General features: G+C 33.2%; 2 protein-coding genes across 3 annotated transcripts in view; both read left to right on the forward strand.

Annotated features, from left to right (window-relative positions):
• Positions 1–6,415, forward strand: part of LOC123561862 (extended synaptotagmin-2-like) — a 52,447-nt gene extending 46,032 nt beyond the window's left edge. For both annotated transcript variants that reach the window (XM_045354524.2, XM_045354526.2), the window contains one exon: positions 2,681–6,415. In XM_045354524.2, the coding sequence (XP_045210459.2) occupies positions 2,681–2,738 (58 nt within the window). In that variant the 3' untranslated portion in view covers positions 2,739–6,415. The remainder of the gene's footprint in view (positions 1–2,680) is intronic.
• A 1,199-nt stretch (positions 6,416–7,614) lies between these two features.
• On the forward strand, positions 7,615–25,581 carry LOC128546403 (ATP synthase subunit C lysine N-methyltransferase-like). Its single transcript, XM_053516887.1, has 5 exons — positions 7,615–7,721; positions 22,325–22,557; positions 23,420–23,557; positions 24,494–24,544; positions 25,284–25,581. Exons 1-5 carry the CDS (start codon positions 7,673–7,675, stop codon positions 25,521–25,523), a joined length of 711 nt encoding a protein of 236 aa, XP_053372862.1. The 5' UTR covers positions 7,615–7,672; the 3' UTR covers positions 25,524–25,581.
• Positions 25,582–25,588: the final 7 nt, after the last annotated feature.

Genomic DNA, 25,588 nt, shown 5'->3' on the forward strand with positions numbered 1-25,588 from the left:
AGGTCAAATTCTAAAAATCTTCTCCCGGACCATGGCTTTATACGTAGTACGTATAATGTCCTGTGACCCTTTAAAATTTCTTGTCAAAATCCCATCCTAGGGCGAATTGGTTTTAGCATCATCTAGGGAAAACTTTAAAATCTTCTTGCAAAACCACAGGCCTAGGGCTTTGATATTGGTGTAGCATCATCTAGTGGTCCTCTACCAGATTGTTCAAATTATCCCCTAGGATCAAATATGGCCCCCGGGGTCGCAAGTTTAATTAGACTTATATAGGAAAATTGAAAATCTCTTGTACAAACCACATGACCTTTGATATTTGTAATGTAGCATTGTCTTATGGTCCTCAACCAAAATTGTTCAAATTGTACCCCTGGGGTGAAAAGAGGCCCTGCTCTTGGGGTCTGAAGTTTTATATAGACTTATATTGGAAAAAACTTTAAAAAATTTCTTGTCTGAAACCATATGACCTAGGCTTTTGATATTTGGTATGATGCATTGTTTAGTAGTCCTCTACCAAAATTGTGCAAATTATGCCCCTGGGGTTAAAGAGGCCCTGCCCTGGGGTCAGTTAGTTATTATTAGTGATGGGCAAATCGGTTAGATTTGCCAATCGATTAATCGGCATAATCGGACAAGCCAACCGATTCGATTAATCGGATATAATCGGATAATCGGTTACTCTAGTTGCATATCTGTAAGTTCACCTCACAGTGTATGTTTTATGTCATCACTTAAGAAATGAACAACACAGACATCAAATATCCTATTTCTATTGTATCCCTTCATAAATATAAGTAAGTTAACAGCATAAAAGTAAACTTCAAATCATGTACTGGTCTCAATTTCACCAGAGACTCTTATCCAGTGATATATTGTGTTATTAAATTAAAATCACATTGAGCAAAAAAGTATTAACGGTTTATTAATTCTTAATAACGACTGGAATGATTTCAATCCCACAAAATCAAAAATTGAAAATACCTTTGCTAATATGCTTGCGTAAGTCTTACAGCATGCTATGCATACTGCCATACTATTGTCAAGAGTTTAGGTTGATGGGTTTTCCGGCTTTATTTTGTAAAAGCCATATATCTTCCTAAATCTGGGTGATCACAGATAAACTCAATTTCTTTCGAGACTTTGGAGGAAGCCATTTTTACGTAGAGTAGTTTCCCTTGGCGTAATTGCCCCAAAGAACAGTAAAGACCAGAAAGAAAAAGGTCAGAAACAACTAAATTATCCGTTTGGGGTTCCAAGTAATTAATCGGTCAGGGAAAAGTGAAGTCGGCGATCGCGCTCATGAATGCAACGCCGACGATTATTCGATTGTCGGCCCATCACTAGTTATTATGTGAGTTATATAGGAAAAAATACTTAAAAATCATCTGATCCTATTTCCAAGACTATTTAATTATAATTACCTGATGACCCCAAGTAATATGATGTCATTTGACTGTGACCTTGACCTACTGACCTACTTTCTTGTTTTTTAAGATACAGCCTTGAAATTTTGATGACATGCACAGTTTTGTACACAAATCATAAAACTGAATTTCATTGACCATGAATATGACCTACTGACTTTCTTAATATTTTATCATCAGTTTGACATTTGAAACATGTAGCTCATATTACTCAGGTGAGCAATCCAGGGTCATCATGACCCTCTTGTTTTTCACCAGTATGACACAAATTAATACTATTGTGACATTAATATTGCCAATGAAAATGAACATTAATGTTTCTTATTAGAAGGTCCATTGTAATAATGCTCTTTTTCACTAGATTAGATAGATCTATTGAAAAACAACAGTTTGAAAGCATCAGTTTAACATAGCATAATAGTTCTAAGAACTATTTGTATGGCTCTTTCTCATAATTCTGAACCTTCTTATTGGGCCAAGATTGGAAACTATTTCAGTTGCAGTTGTTGCCTTTTTTTCAAAATTGATGTATGTTGTGACAAATCATATATCAGTTGAAAGTGAGTGAAAAAAAGTATAGATAGAGTATTGACCTCTTTAGAATGGAAATATGCACAACTGAAAAATGTACTGTTTTTAGTTTTAAATTTTAACTCTTCTTGATTTGGAGAACCAGGATGACAGGTCATAAGTCTCGGTCCAACAAGAAAGCATTTTGCTGATTCAGAGGATGAGAATCATCTTGTAAAAGCTTTGATTGTTCTAAAAAATCAATTCTAAGATTTTTCTCTGTCTGCCCATTTTTTGCTTGTTTAGTTGTTTAGGTATTGAAATGTAGCAAGAAGTGTTTGCAACAACCATCTCTACTTTACAATCGCTGAAATACCAATAAAAAAGCATGGAATAACGAGAAAAGGGCATATATACCATGTATATCTTGGATGACGGGAACCTAATTTTGAAAACTTGCTTGATATTCACATGGAATTTTACTGATCACACCATGTCTTTTTGTTTCAAAGATAAAGATCATCTTTTTGAATAAATTTGACCTTCAAAAATTAAGGATGATAAGAAATAGCTCGAGTATTACTCAACTTTCAGTTTTGCATGCCTTATATTTAAATCTTGTTAGAGAGACATGGAAAGTTTTAAAGTCTCGATAAATAAATCTGGTTCATTTGTGCAGCAAATGACATGCAGAGTTACTGTGAGTCTTAATCACCACCATTATTCTGTGTAATATTTTACAGGTATGACCTGTGTCCAGAAGATCAGATTGGGAAGAAAGAAATTGAAACAGACATCTAGAGTGGGGACAGATTGTGTTAACAAGGACTCGAGTCATCTCGAGATACAAAGTATAACATTTTTAGAGGAACAAAAATACTCTTCTTACAACCTATAGCTTCCTACAGATGCAATATAAACATTTGTGTTTTTGTCATGTTGAAAGTTGTGTAATACATCTCATTTGTATGCATTTATATGTTTTGCAATTCATTTCCGAAAATATATGTAAAATCGTTGATATTTATCGTTCTGATCAACACAATATCTAGCATTTAATTACAGCTTATTCTGAAATTTTGCATCTTCCACGAAAATTATTTGCATATTTTCTTATCTGTGATCAAAAAGCACAATATTTTTTTCCTTATTGTTTGGAGAAACTTGTGAATTCTGATTTGAAATGACTCAGGACATGACTCAGTTTAACAGGAGATTAGCATAGTCAGTAAATCACATCAAAGATTTAAATTTTTTATGTTTGTAAAATAAATGTTCAGTTATTTTGTATGTAAACAATTTCATAGTGCCTACATAATGTACAAAATAATTTCGTTGAAATGACTGCTTTGTGAATGGTAGAATTTGTTTTATTCTTAATAAAAGAAATTAAGAAATTTTATTCCTATGAAAAGTACTCTTTAAAAAAGTGTAGAAAAAAAAACATTGTTACTTAAGTAATTGAATTTTGTTAACGAGTATTTTATATGGTCAAGGACAGTTTGTTATATCTTGCCTCTATTTTTGTAGCACATGTACATTCATATATATATATCACATTATATTTAGAAATATATGCGTCAGTCAAGGCATATCAGTATCTACACAATGCAAGATATTTATGCACATATCGACACTGTCTCCATACAGAGTTTTTCAAAACTAAAGATATCCTCTGGATAGACTTTCCCCTTACCAAATTTTGAGAGAATGCTATCTATCTGGCTTGCAGAATGTCAGTGGTTTTCACCCAGGAGTCCACCTGTCCCTGAAATAGCGCTCAAAATGGTTTCTATGTTTATAGCAATGAATCAAGAAAAAATGCATTTGATACTGCATGGCAAATTCTATTGTTTATAAGGCAGTTTCTTACATATTGATCAATTTATGTGGTACATATAGTTCAAAAATAGAAGAAATTTACTCTCTGAGACAGTTTATTCACTGAATAGAGTTTTAGGCCAATTATTGACAGATATGATTTTAATAGCTTATAGTGAATGTTACATTTAGTTTTAGGAGGGCTTATAGCGATCTGACGTGCTTGAGTGCACAGCTACACATGCTTGTAAATGTTGTTACTTAATCATATTGGACTTGTTTTGGGCAGCGTTTAGTTTTTAGTGGCACCATTCAAAGGAAAGTTCAGTGGACATACGTAAAAGTCCTTTTATATAGTTTGAAAATGCATGTAATAAGAAATATACAACATTTGAGTGAAAAAAAATATTACTGAGAAAGAAGGATAAATTTCCTGTGAACAGTAGAAAAATTGAATTAATTAATAAAAAGAATCATGGTTTCATACTGAAATACTTCATCATATCAGTTTTTCAAATCTGTCTGGTACAAATGACTTTCCAGCTAGTTTAAAACACATTTGGTTGATAATGGTATTCCATGTGGTGTCTTGAAATTTGTATTCAGTACATGTTCAAGGTCAGGGTCTCTCAGATTCTGAGATACAGTGTCATAGTTAGCCTTATGTGATGAAAAAAAAAAAGATATATTTTTAATGATATCAAATTTGGTATGTGATACATAGACTTGTCCCCATGACATACAAGAACGAATTTTTTGTCTCCAGTATATCCGGTTTTTTGAAGAGACTTTTTAAATAACCTGTATAGTTTTATAGTGCTTTTATAGGGAAATTTAATTTTTTTAGATTTATTATGTAGAAGGGATACTTTATATGTATAATTATGATATTATGTAGATTAATTGATCTTATATTTAGATATTATGTGAAGGTTAGGGCCATTGATATTGTGTATTGGAATAATTAGAGAATTGTCTGTGATTTTGGTGTTATATAATATGGTTACTTTAATATAGAAACAACATGGGTATTTCTTGATCTGACCATATGGCCAATTTTCATTTAAGTCTATGAAAAATTAACCACTTCAGTAGTCTATAAATGTAATACTGGTTGCCTAAATCTATGCTGTGTTTTTTTTTCTGTATAAAGTTTGACTGTGTTTCTCTGGGTTACTGACTTTCCATGATTTGCATTGCAGAGACATGTATATCTTACTAGTAGTAAGTTTGCAACTAAATATGTATGGATAGACAGTAAAAGAAAAGAATAGTCTTGACAAAGCATCTTGTTTGAAACAATGAAGATAGTGTCATGTATTTTATGTATGTTGACCGCTCTGCTTCTGTACTACTATTTTATATATGCAATTGCTTTTTTGTTAAGTTTAGAAATTCTTTTTTTCTTCAATACTCGTACATTATTCAGATTTGGACCAAGTCTTTCATGCTTCCTCATTAAGTCTGATTTTATTGCATGATGCACACTTTGACAGATATTTACAATTAGTCTATTACACACTTAAGTTGCATTTAGGGCGATATTTGGGCATTCAGATAGAATTGTTTTACTTTTATATGCAAAGGTAATCTGTTTTTGGGGTGTGAGAGGATAAGTGATGAAAAAAAAAAACACAAAAAAAAACCCCTCAGAAATTACATGTAAATCGTTAAAGTGTAAACTTCATACTTTTGCAATTTTTTCTTTCTTATATTTCTGTTACTATTTCTACTAGCTCATCTTTTTCTATTTAAATACATTTCATCAAATCAGTACTGCATTATCATAAAGAAACAGTCAGCCACTTATTGCATTTAGATGATGAAATGTAAAATGATATTTCTACATTTTATGTTGCAATAATTAATATGTTTTAATCAGTTTTTCTTCAAGTCTTTTCCCTTTAACTGCAAGGCATTTTGTGTATTTTTTTTTCAGATTTTAAATTATCAGTATAGTGTTAGAAGAATTTTTCTAGGCTGTACTTTTTCTTGTATAGATAGAAAGAAAAACATTTTTGATAGTAAATGTAGGAAAAATATCAATATATTTTGGGCATTGAAAGCACATCGAACTCAAGTCTATTTGCTAGTTAGTAGGTTACACAGAAAACCCAGCAACCAAAGAATCAAAGATAACTTAAAGAAGTTTATATATATACCCTGGAAAAAACATTACTCAGACCAGAGATAATAGATCAGTTTTCAAGTGTTTCCATTTTTCAGGAGTTCCATTTAAGAGGGTTTCCACTTTTAAGATTGCTTTACCCTTTTTTCAAGAACACTGTATGATATCCACTATTGTAAGATCACAACTTTACTACAGTCAAAATGTAAATTGTTTTTTTTTCTACAAGAATGTATAAGAAACAGCTGTTATTTTTTGCTGTGTCTCAGTGGCTTGTATATTTCTGCGATGGAAAGATTTTGTCTATTAATATTATGCTTTTACCATCTATCGCTATCTGGAAAATTAAGTAGGATCTGATTTTCATTTATGTAATCTTACCAGTGGTAACAGATCTACAATTAGTTTTGTACATATACACTCATATATGAATATAATACTGGGTTGTTGCTTACCTTTTTCTATATTTTATTTTAACACATTTATGCATACTTGTTAGTGATATTAAATACACTCTAATGCTTAACAATGTGTTGTAGTTATTATATGCAGACATGTACTAAAAAACATGTGGTTGCATACAGGGTTGCATGTGTATGTTACGCGTTTGTCTATAGTACGTTCTGTCAGGGTCCTTGGGCTCTTCTGTTGATTCGACATTTTCCATGCCAAGGTTTTTCCTCCATTCCTCTTTCATTATAATAGGGTTATTACAATAGTAGCTCGATCTTGGATATTGTATTCAGCTTTAATGGATTTTGTAAGGTCAGATCATATGATGCCCACAAGGAAAATGCAGTTGAGAGCCAAATACAGCACCTGTAATAATGACTTTAACCTCTAACCCCGAAGCAATAGGGCCATCAACTAAAACACAGTCAGTGACCCTATGCAGTTATTGATTAGAAACTGATTTTCAGCTAAAGGTTACTGCGACTTTGACTTTCAAGCAACCAATCTCAAAGTCAATAGATTAAAGTGGAAAAAAGCAAGGATGAATATTTGACTGAGGAAGCCTCCCACCGCAAACCACAACAGCACAAACATGCATGCACACAGTCACAAACAACACAAACAGCAAACAGAAAGACAAGCAGGAAAAAAAACATGGTAGGGGAACCGCCAATTTCCTCTCATTCCGGGGGAAATGGAGTAGAAGGAGCAAAATAAGTTTCTGAATTTATTTGTTTAAACCTTGCAAAGGCATGACTGGAATGGTATTCTACATGTCCTCTTGATCAGATGATCAAACTAAACTCGCGTAAATATCAAAGGGAACTGACATGGATGAGCTACAGGAAACTGGATGTACAGACAAGCCCTGAATCTTTACGCAGCGGTGGGGTAGGATAGCAGTATAGTTTCAGGTTATCTCTACACTTTGTGTGCACATTTTATACACAATTATTTCATGCAAAATATTTTGACAGTATGGAACAGAGGTGACCTACCCATCTGCATGATAATACAACAATATAGGTCTAGACTATTTTTTAATTTCCCCATCTAAAGCACAACTACCAGTTTTATTTATTTTATCTAGGACTGATGTAAAATAGCAATTTTGTAAAGGGATATTAGAACTCCGATCTGAATTGTTATCGTCATCTTTTAAATCCTTTACCAACTTCCAGTATGATTCAGGTTCTTTCCGAGTATCTAAGCGCTCAAGTAGTAGGTATTTAGTGTGTTGATACCTAAACGATGAGTGAAAAATATTTTGTGCAGTTATCGCGCAATCTCAAAATGGCTGCGCCCTTGGGAAAACATTGAATTTTACTTATTTATGGAGAAAATAATGAATCTTTCAGAAGAAGAGTGCGTTTTATGCAAAGGTAATTCAATTAAAACACAAACATATATATTTGAACCCGCTAATAGAGACTTAAACACTAAACTTAAAGATTTACATTCTACTCTAGTCAACTCTCCAGGGAACCACAGACACTTGGGGGTCAGCACCCCTCCCCCTCCCATACCGCCCCTGACAACCTTCAGTCAATACATTTTTGTTTTTTAAAACAAACTGAGCACATGTCTTGATCATCCAACGACTACTGTTAACATTTCAACATGTTTGAAAATTTCCCATACTCTAATATGAAAGTAGGTGCTACCTAAAAGGCAGAGCTCCCATGAAAAATCACCAGTGCCCGTTAAAAATTAAAGGAGTGGTGCTGGAATTATCTGGAATTATGGATTTGTTTAGGAAGTTTATGTTCTTTAGATCTAATATGAAAGTAGGTGCTACCTAAAAGGCAGAGCTCTATGAAAAATCACCAGTGCCCGTTAAAAATTAAAGGAGTGGTGCTGGAATTATCTGGAATTATGGATTCGTTTAGGAAGTTTATGTTCTTTAGATCTATTAAAATTATTAATGATAATTCATGATTTCTGAATGCATGTTTTAGACTGCATCAAGATTAATTCTCGACATGTGAAAACTCTACAAATATTCTGTATATAATCAAAAGAAAGTTTGGTATAGATTAACATCTGCACCAAGATAAAGAAGAAAAAAACGTATTTGAATAATTTCTGTTATTCTATTTAAAACGCACTGCATCAACAATTTTACATAACTAATTATCATACTGGAAAACAGTCACAAAATGATAACTGCTTCAAATTGAAAAGCTTGAACTTTGAAAATTTCAAACCTAACAGAATCTCATTAGGCCAATAGCCAAAGGAATTTTGTGTCTTTGCGTGTGAATGTTGGGCAATGAGGACTTAATGTAAAAAGTTAATGTTCCAATTCCAAATTTAATTACAATAGACTTTATTTATACAATATTTTCAAAACTCATAATAATACAAAAAAAAATGAAATAAAAATTAAAAAAAAAAAATCTGGTCCAGGTGAGGTTCGAACTCACGACCTCTGGATTACAACGCGAACTCGCTAACCACTACACCATTGTGGAGTTTTGACGTCATCAGACAAACATAAATAATTATATATAATAAAATTCAGTAATGGCAGCGTGACAAAAGTCGTTTCAAACTGAAAATATTGTGTTTTATTTCTTTTTTTCTTCGTAGAAAATGTATTTAGCATTAATTTCTTATTATCAAACGCTCATTTGCATTTTTATTCAATATTCAAAGCAGTAAGCGAGTTGCTTTTGTCAACCGTAAACAGTAAGCGTCTACTGACGTTTTTACTGATTAATTACTATGTGCATAGTGTACTTGAAAAAATCCGAACAACACCGATTCCAAAAAGTACCACGAATTTTCAGCTCGATAGTATACACAGTTAGATCTCTCTATTCATTTTATTTTTCATACGTTTAACCGTAATGCGACGCTGTCGGCGCCGCTTTGCGGCGCCGGTAGCTCTGCTATTAAAATTATTAATGATAATTCATGATTTCTGAATGCATGTTTTAGACTGCATCAAGATTAATTCTCGACATGTGAAAACAAATATTATGTATATAATCAAAAGAAAGTTTGGTATAGATTAACATTTGCACCAAGATAAAGAAAAAAAAACGTATTTGAATAATTTCTGTTATTCTTATTAAAATGCACTGCATCAACAATATTACATAACTTATTATCATACTGGAAACCAGTCACAAAATGATAACTGCTTCAAACTGAAAAGCTTGAACTTTGAAAATTTCAAACCTAACAGAATATCATTAGGCCAATAGCCAAAGGAATTCTGTGTCTTTGCGTGTGAATGTTGGGCAATGAGGACTTAATGTAAAAAGTTAATGTTCCAATTCCAAATTTAATTACAATAGACTTTAGTTATACAATATTTTCAAAACTCATAATAAAGAAAAAAAATGAAATAAAAAATAAAAATTTAAAAAAAAAATCTGGTCCAGGTGAGGTTCGAACTCACGACCTCTGGATTACAACGCGAACTCGCTAATCACTACACCATTGTGGAGTTATTACGTCATAAGACAAACATAAGTATATATAATAAAGTTCAGTAATGGCAGCGTGACGAAAGTCGTTTCAAAATGAAAATATTATGTTTTATTTCTTTTTTCCTTCGTAGAAAATGTATTTAGCATTTATTTCTTATTATCAAACGCTCATTTGCATTTTTATTCAATATTCAAAGCAGTAAGCGAGACGCTTTTGTCAACCGTAAACAGTAAGCGTCTACTGACGTCTTTACTGATTAATTACTATGTCCATAGTGTACTTGAAAAAATCCGAACAACACCGATTCCAAAAAGTACCACGAATTTTCAACTCGATAGTATACACAGTTAGATCTCTCTATTTATTTTCTTTTTCATACGTTTAACTGTAATGAGACGCTGTCGGCGCTGCTTTGCGGCGCCGGTAGCTCTGCTATCAATGCTCAGAAAAACTAAAGACAAGTTACTTCACAATGTAAACACTATTTTCTTGTCCAAGGAATAGGAGAATAGATCCCAGCTTGATGTTGCGCAGTCAGACTTACTACACAGAGCCGGGACACAGACGATATCGTTAGCGGTTAAAATAAAAATACTTGCTTAGAAAGTCAACTGCCGTGATGGTCGAGATAGGACAGACGCAGGATTTGAAAGATGTTTTTTGGGCAGGGCCACGGGTTCGCTCCGCGCTTCGGGCATTCTTTTTCTAATATAATATTTTCATTTTCTTTTTAAACAATATATTCTCAAGATATAAAAAAAATACCTAAAAAAGGAAAAAAAGATCGCCCATAGTGCGGAGCGAACCCGCGGCCCTGCCCAAAAATAAGCTCACAGAACCAGCATCTGTACTCTCTCAGCCACTGTGGCAGTTGACGTCAAAGGCAAGTATTTTCATTTTAACCACTAACGATATTGTCTGTGTCGCGGCTCTGTGTAGTAAATTTGACATCAAGCTGGGATCTATTCTCCTATTCCTTGGACAAGCTAGTTTGTGTTGAAAACTCTTGGAGTAAGTTGTTTTTAGTTTTTCTGAGCATTGATAGCATATGGGAGATTTTTTAAACATACTGAAATGGTAACAGAAGTTGTTGTATGATTGAGACATGTGCTCAGTTTGAAAATATATTGGTTGAAGGTTGGCAGGGGCGGATTGGGAGAGGGGACAGGTTCTGACCCCCAAGTGTCTGTGCAGGGAACGGGAATCTTGGACGTTTCGACCCCAGGACATTTCAACCCCAAAATCTAATTTTCTTGGACAATTCGACCCCAAAGACATTTCGACCCTTCAGAAATAATTGTATGTTTTCATTTTATATTTCCTCCATTTTGCATTTTTTAGAAAATATGAATATATAGATCTATATAAATATTCTATTTTTAAATGAATCATACACAAAATATATGTCAGTGAATAAACTGGGGTGTCAGCTCTTTCACTCCCAAGTCTTTTCACTCCCAAGTCTTTTCCTCCCCTGACTGTTCACTCCCATTTTGTATTGAGAGGTGACTTTTCACTCCCATTTTTTTGTGTTTTCTAGAAATTATATTTTCATTAATGGGAGGTCAATAAATACTTTTGACATGTTTTATGTACCTTTTTATTATGCTGATTGTATGTATTGAGAAATTTTGTAGGGTTAATTTTTACACAGAAGTGTAATGATAATCCAAAATATAATCTGGAAATAATAATGAAGGTGTTTATTTTTTGTATATTATTGAAAAATTCATACTTCACTGTATATAAAAAAAAATAATTTATTACTTTTGATTTTTTTAGTGTATATTTTATTTTATCCTTTCGGCAAAATTGTCAAAATTCTATTGTGGATGATAATTTTTTTTTTAACATTAATTACATTGTCTTATTATATATACCTTGTAAAATAATTTGTGAAAAATCTTTGATATTGTGTATATTTAAAAGCCACCCATTATTTCATCACCATGAGGTGTAATGTCCTCGATTAGTTGTATATTAACAAGTCATCAATTATCTTATCACTTGTGTTTGTTTAATGCTCCTTGATTGAAAGTTGCTAGCCTAATCATCACCTTTCAGAGCTATGTCATATATAAATTTCTGACATATTATTTTCATGTTTTAGAAAGTTAAAATTAATCATAACATATCACAACATAACACAGTGTATGTTATATTAGGTAAGATTAGAATTAATCAATGCTTGCATGTTCATTGGCTGGATAATATTTAAAGACAACACAACTGTGAAAAAATTATTAATTTATTGACCTCTTTTATTCATAATGTAGATATATAAGATAACATAAACAATTACCACTCAGTGTTTTTGTAAAGTGTCATTTTTAGCACAACAAAACTAATACAAAACATACTGGATATAGAGTGTAAAAAACAACTTATAAAAACTTTACAGGATTCGTTTTAGGAAATGAGCCGACATGATAAAATTAAATCTTTAAGCCAATTTTAAGCAACAACGTATTTATTAGGAAATGAGACTTCAAAATTTTCTGACATGATAAAAATAGATCTTTAACTGAATTTAAGAAACAAATATTTTAAAAGATGATTTTATTAGGAAATGAGACTTCAAAATTTTCTGTGACATGATAAAAATAGATAATAGATCTTTTAGCCAATTTCAAGTAACAAGGGTTTTAATAATAAGGTTTAAAAAACAGAGCAATTTAACAATTAAATGAAATTTCAGTTTTACATCTCCATTAAACATTAATTTGGTCCAAAATGTTAACTTCAAATAAGTAACAAATACATTGATCTTTTCACAGTACACTTGTACTTAATGATAGCAACAAACACATTAAAGCTACCATAACAAATAAATGAAATTTCAGCTTTAAATACCTGATAGACATTAATTTGGTTCCACATGTAGACTGATAGTAATCAAATACATCTACCTTTTAACAATACACACTGTATGAAAACAACAAGCACATATGAAAGGAAACATATTAAAGCTTATATAACAAATAAATGAAATTTCAGCTGTTTCAGGTAAATATCAAATACATCAACATATTTACAATGCACTGTCACTTCATGTTAGCAACAAAAACCTATTTAAGGAAACACAAATAAATTCCATCAGTTCATTTAGAAATTTACCATAAAACCTTGGGTCACATTGATTTCCGGTGCACATTTTAATAGTTTTCTTTTTTCAAAAACTCACACTGAGGCCATAAATTTTTTCCGCACTTTTTCAGGAGATCCCCATTTCAATTTTTTGTCACTATACCCTGCCAAACTTTTCGGATTTGGTTTTCAATTAACTTTGAGGTTGGCCTTATCCTTCTTGTGGTCGTTCCTTGACGGACTTGTGCAGCCTCATACTTTACACACTCCGCTTCACTCCTGAGGGCAGGCACCAGACGATAGAAGCTCAACGTCTGCTGGGCTGTGGCATTGTTGAGACGTTTTGGGGCCAGCCATCAACATCATTGTTTTTCTAACAGTTAACCCAAACACTGACCAGGACTGAATGTCAAAAAAAATGGTGATTAAACCCATTGTGTGTCCATGTATTCACAAAAGTTTGTGGTTGCAGTGGAGTTTGATCTGGACTCAAGCTCCGGGAAGGCAGGTTTCGATGTGTCTGGCAGGAAGGAAAGGTAAAGCCATGAGAGAACGAATAACATATGGATCGATGACCTCTGCATGTAGGCTGGTTTCAACCCTAATTCAACGACTTTCCTCCATACAGCCTGTGTGAAATGGAACACACAGCCCTTGATTTATGCCCCAGGGAAAACTTGGCGGACCGCTAACCAGGCAGCTAGAAAGATACAAAAATGATAATGTTAGTGACAATATTTAGAACATATCAAATAACATTTCTGATCACGAGATAAATGTATTACCTATAGCAAATCAAAATATTTCTTTCGTTTTTCATACTGTGAAACTTATAATTTATGTGCATATATTAATCACTAATGATTACACCTGTTTTCAGACGTTGCTTTATATTTGGGACGTAATATTAGACGAAATGAAATGAAAGTGATAATTACGTCACGAGTTGGACTAGGTATAAAATACACATCTGCACCAAGATGAAGAAAAAGTTTTTTTATTCATATTGAAACATATTCATTATTGTATCAACAATTTTACATAAATTATTAGGCCAAAAAAAAATTCTTTGTTTCCGGTAACATGCTCGAAAAAATTAGGGTAGGAAGTCGGAAAAAAATATTTTTTGGAATTTTTTTTTATTAAGGAAGATTTTTCGGAAATTTTTTTTGTGTCAAAAATGAATACAAATAAGGGGTTATGCCATTAGAGCATCAGTAAGTTGATTCTAACTCACTGGCCATGTTTAAAAGCAAAAAAGTTGAAAAAAAAATCTCCAAGGCCATAAAAACTTTAAGGGTGGGACCAAAAAATTCGGGTAGGTTGGGAAAACCGAAACAAACAATTTTTTTACGCCTTATCATAGTTCTAAACCAATCACGAATAATAAATCTTCAAATTTAAAAACTTGGCCTGTGCTTTTATGCCCCCAAGGGAGGCATATAGTTTTTGAACCGTCTTCCGTCTTTTCAGTCTGTCCGCAATTTTCTGTCCGGTCCATATTTTTTGTCATCGATGGATTTTCAAATAACTTGGCATGAATGTGTACCACAGTAAGACGACATGCGCGCGCAAGACCCAGGTCCATAGCTCAAAGGTCAAGGTCACACTTAGACGTTAAAGGTCATATTTCATGATAGTGCATTGATGGCGTGTCCCGGTCCCATATCTTTATCATTCATGCAGTTACAAGTTACTTGAAAATCCATCCATGGATGGCAAAGATATGGACCTGACACGAAAATTGCGGACAGACTTTCGAAGGGTGACAACTTTTTCAGAATATTCCGTACGGGACAGTACGACAGAAGATCTAATGGTCAGGAAAAATTATTGGTAACAATGTTGTTCGTTTATAAAATATTTCTGTGCTTTGGTGATATACTCCTAAACCTTAATATTACTTTACTGCTATGACATTTATTGCTAGGACATTAAATCAAAATACACAAGTTTATTTAATTATCTAATATTCTAGATAATCAAATTAAAACGATAATTAGTGGGATAAAAAATTTTAAGATACTATAAAAAATATTTATTGTCACTTTGCCATAATTTTAAAATAATCTTTCAATCTCAAAATTATTTTTATATAAAAAAGTTTTGACCGTGTTTTTTATATATAAAATCTAATCTTTTTCATTTTGCTGATTGTGGTTATTGATACATACACAGAATGAAAGGCAGTCTGTACAAATAATGTGATAACATAAGATAAGAATAATTAGTATAGTTGCAGTGGTGCTGACTTTATAATCAAGCTAATTGCTAGCAATCATATGCCCTCAGTAAGTACCTAATTAACACCTTGGTGTGAAAAGAAAAGAAATTTTGTAGTTTTTTTGCTTTTCCTGGGCTTGTTCCATAGACTGAGTATTCTGACTCATTTCACCTCCTGCTAAAAAAGGGAATGATTTATTTGAGTATATCATATCCCAACATGAATCGATCGATTGAGATAAAATACATGCCTGGGAAAAAGGGCATATCCCCCTCGTTCTTGCCGACATTTCAGTCCAGTGCCGCAGGCATCTCGATGGGTGCCGCAGTCATCTTGAATACTATTGTAGTCAGTAGTACTGTAATTTCGCCCTTTCTAACATGTATTGAAGTACCCTTATATCAATAACAATGTTGTTCCTCCATTATTCTAGTGGTAAGACAAATCTTCTCAATCCGAACTTTGTAATATAAATAGCTATTTTAAGAAGTTTGCAGTATTTTTCTCGCTTTTTTTTGGGAAGGGGGCCGGGGAAAATCACGTCAATTTGTATTGATTTTGAAAATTTCATTTTTTCACGTAAAATAGCAATATTCAATTACTAAACATCCCATTTGAAACAATTATGATGCTATAGTTCAAAGCAAGGTATGAAAACCAGCATCGGAGCACATAAACGTCATAACTTTTGTCATTTTTCAAACAATTTTGAGTTTTTGTTTCAGCATCGAGTTTTCTTTCTTTACAGTTTGGGCGTACTTTTTATTAGCGGCGAGCTGAATTTACCCAACCCCCTCCCCACTCTCCCCATCCCCCCTCCAAAAAAAAAAATAAATAAATAAATGGTGAGATTTGCAGTATTGGCTTTCCAAAAAAAGGGAAACGCAATAAGACAAAACACACACCACACACACACACCACATAAAAACATGAAATTTCTCTCGCTCATCTCGCGCCATGTTTTTCTGTAACAGTATATCAGCACAAATTCTCTTTTAAGTCAATATATTTAGATACGAACGAAAAATATTTAAAACGATACTGTTCCCAACTTTTGTGTAGAAAAGAACCAATGAAAAAATTGGTCCAAAATGGGCTTAAAACTTGTTCTAATTAATTCGAAATTCTACAAAAATATTAACATATTTTACTCATTTCTTTGTCGTTCAACTATGATTTAGGTCTGTGCATAAAGTTTTCGTCTGATCATAAGGAAAAAGGGTTTTTCTTTTTCCTTTTAATATACACGAATGAAATGTACAGTAACATCCATCTGAAAATATAATATAAACAAGATATTTAACTATCGATAACTTCATTGCTTCTTTTCCGCACAAATTTGGGGAACGTATCTTTTTAAAGGGGAATTTTTCAGTTTTTACGTTATTTTTTGTGTGTCTTTTTTTTGCGTTCCTTTTCTTCGAAAGTCAAAACAGTGATTTTCGCCATTTTTTAGCTCATCTGATTTTTGAAAAAAAAAAAGATGAGTTATTGTCATCACTTATGGGGGTTGTCGGCGTCTGCGTCGGCGTTGCCTGGTTAAGTTCCTATGTTTAGGTCAGCTTTTCTCCTAAACTATCAAAGCTATTGCTTTGAAACTTGGAATACTTGTTCACCATCATAAGCTGACCCTGTATAGCAAGAAACATAACTCCATCTTGCTTTTTGCAAGTTTTATGGCCCCTTTTGTACTTAGAAAATATCAGATTTCTTGGTTAAGTTTTATGTTTAGGTCAACTTTTCTCCTAAACTATCAAAGCTATTGCTTTGAAACTTGGAAACTTGTTCACCATCATAAGCAGACCCTGTACATCAAGAAACATAACTCCATCTTGCTTTTTGCAAGATTTATTGCCCCTTTTGGACTAGAAAATCATTTTTCTTGGTTAAGTTTCATGTTAGGGTCAATTTTTATCCAAAAACTATCAAAGCTACATGTATTGCTTTAAAACTTGCAACACTTTTTCACCACATAAGTTGACACTGTACAGCAAGAAACATAACTCCATCCTGCTTTTTGCAAGATTTATGGCCCCTTTTGGACTTAGAAAATATCAGATTTCTTGGTTAAGTTTTATGTTTAGGTCAACTTTTTCTCTTAAATTATCAAAGCTATTGGTTTGAAACTTGCAACACTTGTTCACCATCATAAGCTGACCCTGTACAGCAAGCAACATAACTCCATCCTGCTTTTTGCAATAATTATTGCCCCTTTTGGACTTAGAAAATCATTTTCTTGGTTGAGTATTATGTTTAAGTCAACTTTTCTCAAAACTATCAAAGCTATTGCTTTAAAACTTGCAACAGTTTTTCACCATCATAAGTGGACACTGAAACATCAAGAAACATAACTCTATCCTCTGTTTTGCAAGAAGATGGCCCTTTTTAGATTTAGAAAATCAGGGGTAGGACAATACTTCTATTACACAAAAAAAAATCAGATGACGTCAGCACCCCGAAAGGGCGGTGCTCTTGTTGTTTCGGGGGTTGGGGGGGATGCGAAATTCAGCCCATCGCTTATCAAAATAGTACAAAACTTGATGCTGAAACAAAAAAAAATCAAAATTGGTTGAAAAATGACAGAAGTTATGACAGTTTTTGTGCTCCAATGTTGGTTTTCATACCTTGCTTTGAACTAAGCATCAATAATTGTTACAAATGAGAATGTTAAGTAATTGAATATTGTTTTTTAGGAGAAAATAATCCGAATTCGATACAAAATGACGTGATTTTCTTAACTGGAGGCACCTGGTCCCATCCCCCAAAAGAGCAAAAAAAAATACTGCAAACTTTTTAAAAATAGCTATTAATTTAAAAAGTTCGGATTGAGAAGATAATGATACTTTTTTGTACTAAAATACATGTTAGAAGGTCGAAATTACAACCTACTACCGACTACAAAATATTCAAGATGACTGCGCCTCTCACGATGTCTGCGGCACCATCGAGATGACTGCGGCACGGGGACTGAATAGTCGGCAAACGTCGGGATATGCCTTTTCCTTGACATGAAATTTTACCTCAATCGATCAGATGTCATGTCTTTAAATAATATACTACAGAAAAACACATTCCTTTTTCAGCGGGATATGAAATGACTCGGAATATTCACTGCTTTTGTAATTTTCATGTTACTGTATCCTATGAAAAACACGCGCAAAATAACAATATTACATATTTCTTTCCACAACTGGCATGGATTTGTCGGCAAGACACAACTACATCCCGCTGCTTTCCCCCCGATTTCTAAAAGTTTTTACTGTAAAAAGACAATAACAAAAAATTTTCAATTTACTCACCTTGCTCGTTTTTTTTGTAAAAAATCCTGCGAAAATGCCTGCGCCGTCGGAGGCGCGATGCCTTCATTTCAGTGCGGCACATTTTGTGCCGCAGGCAACGTTTCATACCCGTGACATTGGAACCTGACATCAAAACAAAACACTTGTTAAAATTTCACTTGAATGATTTTTGTTACAAATTTGAAAAATTCATGATAAATACAGTAAAAAAAAAAACTAGTGAAATAAAAAAAAAGAGAGAAAAGTCTGGTACTGATAGGGATCGAACTACGACCTCTCGAGTGTAAGGCGGACAGGCTTGGGGAAAATCGAATACAGTAATTGTAATCACCTGTAATTGATTACTCAAATACAAGTAATCAAATGTATTTGATTACTCACTCAGTCTAAATTACATTAATGTAATGTAATCAATTACAGTGAATTTTCTGTCTGTAATTATGATTACTTTGATTACTCTCTGATTACTGGAGGACTATATGATACCACCTGGTATAAATAATATAATTTACAAGTAATTAAGTGATTAATCTAATATGCTTGCTTCATTTCATCTAGAGACTCTTCCTAAAAAGTTCAGTGTAGCCCAAAAACTTCAGTTCATTTTTAACCCTTTTTAGAAACAACTGTGAGATATGATAAATGCAGTATGACATTTAGAAGTTAATATACCAACAATTTTCACAATGTCCCGGGGTAATGCAATTATGACATGCCTGGATTGAAATCAAATGTAATATTAGAAAAAAGGCTAATTTATCCTTTAAAATGCACCAAGATTTTTGGAAAACTTTCACAAGTTAATGATGATTAAGTGACAGTGAGATACAATGCCAAAATTGAAGTTTCTGGATTTCGAGATTGAATGAATCATTAATTGCATTATAAAATCTGTAAATAAAGTTTAAAACCATATTCATTTTTATATGCCTATATTTCTGTCGTCCAAGCAAATGATTATATTGAAAATAATCAAATGTAATCATGATTACTTGAGTGCAAGTAGTGTTATGTAATCAATTATTGATGCAAATTTAGAGCAATCAGTTGTTTTGTAATTTGAAAATATCAAAATATAATTTTAATGTTATCAATTACTGACACATGTAATTAGCCCGAAGCTGAAGGCGGACACGCTAACCATCGCACTAAAGTGAACAATAATGTCAACTCAACAATTATATGTATAAATTAAAATTTCTGTTACGGCAGCTGGGTGTAAATCTTTCACATAGAAATTTATGTACATTTGTATTACAGCAGTAAGCTGGACGATTTTATAATCCGTAAATAGCAAGCATCTACTGACTCCCATTAATTACTATGCGCATAGTCTACTGGAAGAAAACCGAATAGCATCGATTCCAATAAATACCATGAATTTTAAACTCGATAATATACACAAGATCTATATCTGTTTTCTTTTTCACATGTCTAACCATAATGCGACGCTGTCGGCACCGCTTTGCGGCGCTGGTATCTCTGCTATAATTATTTTCGTCAAACTTTGCTGGAAAATGATTAAAATAATTTTGATGTAAAATATGTGTGTCTGTAGCTCGTTTTGCATAACTGTTGAGTTTGAACAAAGAGCTATAAAAATAAATAGATCGCCAACTAGAAAAGCATATAGAGCAAATCTCGCGAACATCACGTGGGAACTAAGTGAGATATCGTTTTACCGGTGTATGAAACAGACAGCAGAATGATAAAAATTTGTGTCGTGACTTGTGAAAAACTTTCTATCAGATCGTTTGTTTATATTGAAAATGGTGTTTTTTTGGGCAGTACCTAGAGAATCGGAATCGGTTCCCTAGACAGCGAACTTATTCTTATGCTTAGTTCCATATAATGATGATCTCAGTTTTTGAATTGTTCATTTTTCAACTTAAATTTTGTCATCCACAAGATCACAAGTATATTTATGTACAAAATAAATGTAATAATCATGCAGTTTAACCATAAATAGCTGTTACTGCATCTTAGATTCTATATGTTCTATGTGTACAATCTTTTAAAATTAATCAACAGTTAATTTAAAAATACATAACATACATTGAGGCACTTAAAACAACAGTTGTGCCAAAATAGCCAAAGTCTCTTAGGTGATCAAGTTAATGTTTATTACAGTCAGTGTAATCTTTACTTGGTTCATTATATGTTCCTGTCTCTAATCCAACAATTGATAAACAGTTAATACAGTTAATATGCTGTTTGTTACTTTTCTTTCATTCTTATTATAAATCTGTAACACTGTATTACTGCATCAACTATTTTTAGTTTTGATGTACATATTTTTATACATTGTTTTGTCCCACCTTTCCCCCATATAATACTCAAATTGTTTTAAAAAAAATTTTAAATTTTATTTTAAATTGTCAATAGAAGCGATTCCAAAATCACCATTTCTAAAATAAAGTGATAAATAAAGGACTTCAAAGTAAAAAAAGCATGTTCAGACGCAATGAAATCATATATAAGAGGAACGAAATTTACCAAAGTGGGACGAGTTGACCTAATATTTCAAGAGTGGGGGCAAATGACCCCAAAATTTTGGGGACGAAATGACCAAAACGGGACAAGTTGACTTGATACCAACTTAAGGCTGTTGCTAGGGGTCCGGTACTTTAGATAATAAGTTGCTTACTTACATTTGATTAATTAACATTTGTGTAAAAAAAAAAATGCGCTGCTCTTGAAGTTTAAACTTGTTTAAGAGCGTTCCAATGTTGTTGTTAGGCTATGAAAAAAAAAAAGACGAAGAGAAGTTTCAGAGAGCATGTAGAGATAATAAAGCATAGAAGATTTGGTAAACAGAAAGTAATGAGAAAACAGAGATGCCTTTAAAAAGCATTTATAAATGGCCAATGGGTAATATGCCTATATATATGTATATAAATATCTTATATACCTTAATTAAAATAGGCCTGATTAAGTAAAATATTTGATTAGTGTCCCAGCACCAAAGTAAATGGCATGCTCTAAATATGATCACAAAAATGAGAATGAAAATTTAAAATGTCATTAAACATCTTCTGCAAATTATTATCATTAATCTTTATGTTACATATTATTTATATTATTTGAATTGAAAACCATGTGTTATGTCTACAAATATTTATTAAACTTATTACTTAATATGTAAATATAATGTAAGTATGTTAAAACATCACCTTGGCCGTATTTTCCAACATGAAGGGATGCTGTCTGATTATTTTAAAGAAAAAGCTCCTTCAGTTTCCTGCTATTGAAAAGGACAGTTTCAGTGTTTCTTGTGCATTGTGTTTTCTAGATGATGTTTTGTAGTATCAATATCCAGCCTCATCCCACTGAGATTTCATACCTACAAGCCAAGGGCATATTTTTAGGTTATTAGCTTTGTATGGGGAAATACCATGATTCTTCAGCGGAAATCGTGCGCGACTTTAGGAGCGCAATATCTTCCGCCAAGAACGAGTGCATATTTCCCAATGCAAAGATAATAACCATTTTATTACATACGCATCTACACATATACATATTATATAAATACCATAATTATGTTCAATAGCCTGAATAGGATTGACCCAAAACTGAACAAATAGAATAAATAGTGCAAAAACACACACTGAATTACGTCACGCACCCAATATGAAATTCAGACGTCAGTGTATGGAAAAAATTGACGTTTCCGGTACCAGTGTTACTGGGGTAACTTAACGGGAATAGAAACGAGTATGTAATAATAAAGTTTAAATTTGTCTTGCATTGTCAACAATAACATAAGATGGTTACAGTGGCAGGAAGTTTAGGGGCACCAGTATCCTATGAACACACTCCCGAAATTCTGTTATTGGCTGAAGGTAAGCTTTTGCCAATATTTGCAAATAAAATGTTGTTGTTGTTATAAACTTTTACCCTGAAGCTTGTGGTGATAAGAATTGATATTTTTCAGAACCAGCACGGGAGAAGCGTCCTTGGACGACACAGAGTCTGGTGGTGGCAGGAGTATCAGGAGCAGTGGTTGTTGGAGTTTACTCACTGACAATACCCTTTGTAGCACCTGCATTCAGGCGTGTTTGTCTTCCGTTTGTACCGGCCACCACAAATCAAGTAAATAATGTGATGAGAGCTTTGCACGGGAGGAAAGGAACTCTTCTTGATATTGGTAGTGGTGATGGAAGAATTGTAAGTATTATTAGTCACTCATTTTGTTACTGTAATGAACTAAAAACAAATTGTTGTGCCGCTGGTATGTGTATATCTGTCCTTCTAGCCCCCTGGCATATAGCAATTGAACTGTCGGTCCACCTCAGTACGAACCAATTGCCTGCAGCCCACATTAATGACACAATTTAGTTCATACACACAGTCAGCAGTCTTTATGGCAAAAAATGACCTATATGTAAATGACCTTGACCATCATGACCTTCAAACCCTTTAAACTAAAAACTTTTAAAAAACAACAATTTTGGTCCTTTCCCACATAAAGACCCATTTAGTACATACACTCAAAAAACCTGTAGCTAAACTTACAAACTGACCTTTATATAGATGACATACGAACCAGATTGCCTACAGCCCACAAAACAACCAATTTAGTTTTCACTCAATAAAACCCTTTAAGCAAGACCTACAAACTGACATATATAAAAGTCATTGACCCACTTGTGACCTTCGCCTCAATAAAATCTGTAAACATTCTTTTGAAGCAAAATGCAACCATGCAGAATAACAATGAACTCGGTTTGAACGAGTCTGTTCATAGCGATAATAAAATGTGCAACACCTCTCACACCCCCTAGCACCAGCTAAAGCAGAAATCTATTATCTTTTGAATGGACTCATGATCCCAAAGGGAAAAGAGAATATAACAACACTGAATCCAACATCACGACATTGCAAACCTGGGTAACGCATTAGCATAAAGAATTCTTACCTAGTTCTGCTCTGAGGGGATGGTAAACTACTACAAATGTGTAGTTTTTGCTAGAATTTTCAAGTATAAAAATTTTGTTTACCTTTAAAAATTGAATTATTTCTTTGGGAGGTTATAGAAGCAAGTAAAAATGGATTCCAGAGTCACGGTGTAGAGCTGAATTACTGGCTGGTGCTGTACTCCAGATACAGGGCATGGAGAGAGGGACAGAGAGCTAATACAAACTTTCATAAACAAGATCTCTGGAAGGTATTAAAATCAAAGCCCTGAAAGGACTGATAGCCAGTGCTTATTGAGAGATATTTTAACCGATACACCTGACGAATCAATATTTCATTGTGCATAGACCGGTCATGATTTGAACAATGTTGGTAGAGGTCCACTAACAATGCTACAGCCAAAAAAGCTCTGTGCATTGTGATTCAAGACAAGAAGATTTTTTTAAAAGGGTTTTTCCCCAACAACTCTATGTAAAACTAAGTTTGCCCCAGGTGGGGCAAATTTCAACTCTAACCCTAGCCCTAGAGCGGAGTGATTCCGAATATTTCGAAGTGAAAAAAAAAGTTCAAAATTGTTTCTAGAATCCATTGCTGCTTTTTTTGTTGGTTAAAACAGTAGTCCTTATTGCCACACACTCACACAATACCAAGATTATAAAAAATAAATATGCAACGTTTTTTTTAAAACGCAGAATATTTGTGTGATACGGGCCCCGTAGAAGGGAAAACTCAAAAACGATGCGAGGTTGAAAATTGGGAGTTGATTTAGAGCTATAGCCAGTGCTAAAGCACTGGGTAAAAGCCAGCTGATTGAAATTAAATTTCCATTATTTAGATGAAATATTTCCAAAAGATTTTCAATTAGAAAGGGAAAATTAATTTAACAGTAAACATTAAAGTAAATTGTATACATTTAAACCCTTGGAATTGAAGTACATCCGATTCTCTTTGTTAAAAACTTTACATGCAGACCTGTATTAAGCAGTCAGCTAAGAAATGGCACAACTGGCTGCTTAAGTTAAGTTGAAATTAAAACAGAAAGTCAGTTTTTGGAACTTAGCATAAACCCGGGTGCTTAATGCAATGGCTGTTTAATACAGGTGGCCACTAAGGCAGGTTTAATGATAAAAAAATGTAATATGATATTTTAGGTACATTTGAAAAATGTTTTACAATTATTTTACAGACAGACATGTCCAAATATGAAAACATTTTTGTGTTTGGATTGATACCCTTGGTAAGCATGTGTTTTTCATGTTCTAAGTAAAATAGGCTTTAACAAGCTCAGTACCATTTTTGAGCATGACCTACAGACAAGTTATTCTTTCTCCTTTTCATCAGGTCTGAATTTTGTATGGAATCATCTAGTGCAAACCCGATAATTACAGTAAGATGGCTTTTCAGTCTTCTACTAAATACAGTTCCAAAAAATTTACGTCATTTTTATAGTTTGATAGAAAAATGCTTGAATGTATACTATTACTCTTACCAGTATACCTGTGTCAGTTTAACCCTTAGCCTGCTGCCGCCGAATTTAACAGCCTTTTTCAAACAGCTTGGAAACCAATCAGACGCCGATTAAAATCGGCGTCTGATCAGGTTCCAACTGTTTGCTACCCTGACAATATTTCTTCCAATTTTGGAGCAAATTGAATGAACTTTAAATTGTAGCAGACGACATTTCCAGCAGACGACAATTTATCTAGCATGCTAAAGGTTAATACAACTTATTTTCATAGAACTATACTTCCAACAGTTTGAATGTGTATTGTATTACATTTTCATAAAACTATGGACAAAAGTTTATGAATGTATGTTTGTATTTTTTTCTTGTTTTTTGAATCAGAGTTTAATAATCACATAGCCTTTAATGTACTTTAATTTTTAGACAGACATTTGCTTGTATCAAAAATTGTTTCTTTGCAGATGATTGGCCTCGAAAAGAAGTTTGACCAGGAAATCACAGATACCTGTAGAATGTTGCTTCACGCTTCCCGCTTCCTAACTGGCAACCAGTCAAAATTATAGGGGAAGGATTGGACACAGTCTGGATTTATATGCACCCGCGTAATCCAGATTATGAAAAAATGAAATTGTCAGTAAACTTTAAAGGACTGAATGACAATATTTATGACAGTAAGAATTTAGAAAAAGATGAATTTAGTGCTAGTGAAGTTTTATATTCAAGAAGTTCTAAGACTTCATGTAGTTTATAACACAAATATTATGTAGGTATTTAGATTTAATGTCCAATTGTTAACTCACACAAGAGAGAGGGGGA

Source organism: Mercenaria mercenaria, chromosome 10 (genome assembly GCF_021730395.1).
Source record: "Mercenaria mercenaria strain notata chromosome 10, MADL_Memer_1, whole genome shotgun sequence".
NCBI lineage: Eukaryota > Metazoa > Mollusca > Bivalvia > Venerida > Veneridae > Mercenaria > Mercenaria mercenaria.

Coding starts and splice junctions, on each gene's coding strand:
- LOC128546403 (XM_053516887.1), top strand. CDS start 7,673: ATGGAGAAAATAATGAATCTTTCAGAAGAAGAGTGCGTTTTATGCAAA. Junction 7,722..22,324: donor AGAGTGCGTTTTATGCAAAG/GTAATTCAATTA, acceptor GATATTTTTCAG/AACCAGCACGGGAGAAGCGT. Junction 22,558..23,419: donor GTAGTGGTGATGGAAGAATT/GTAAGTATTATT, acceptor TTTCTTTGGGAG/GTTATAGAAGCAAGTAAAAA.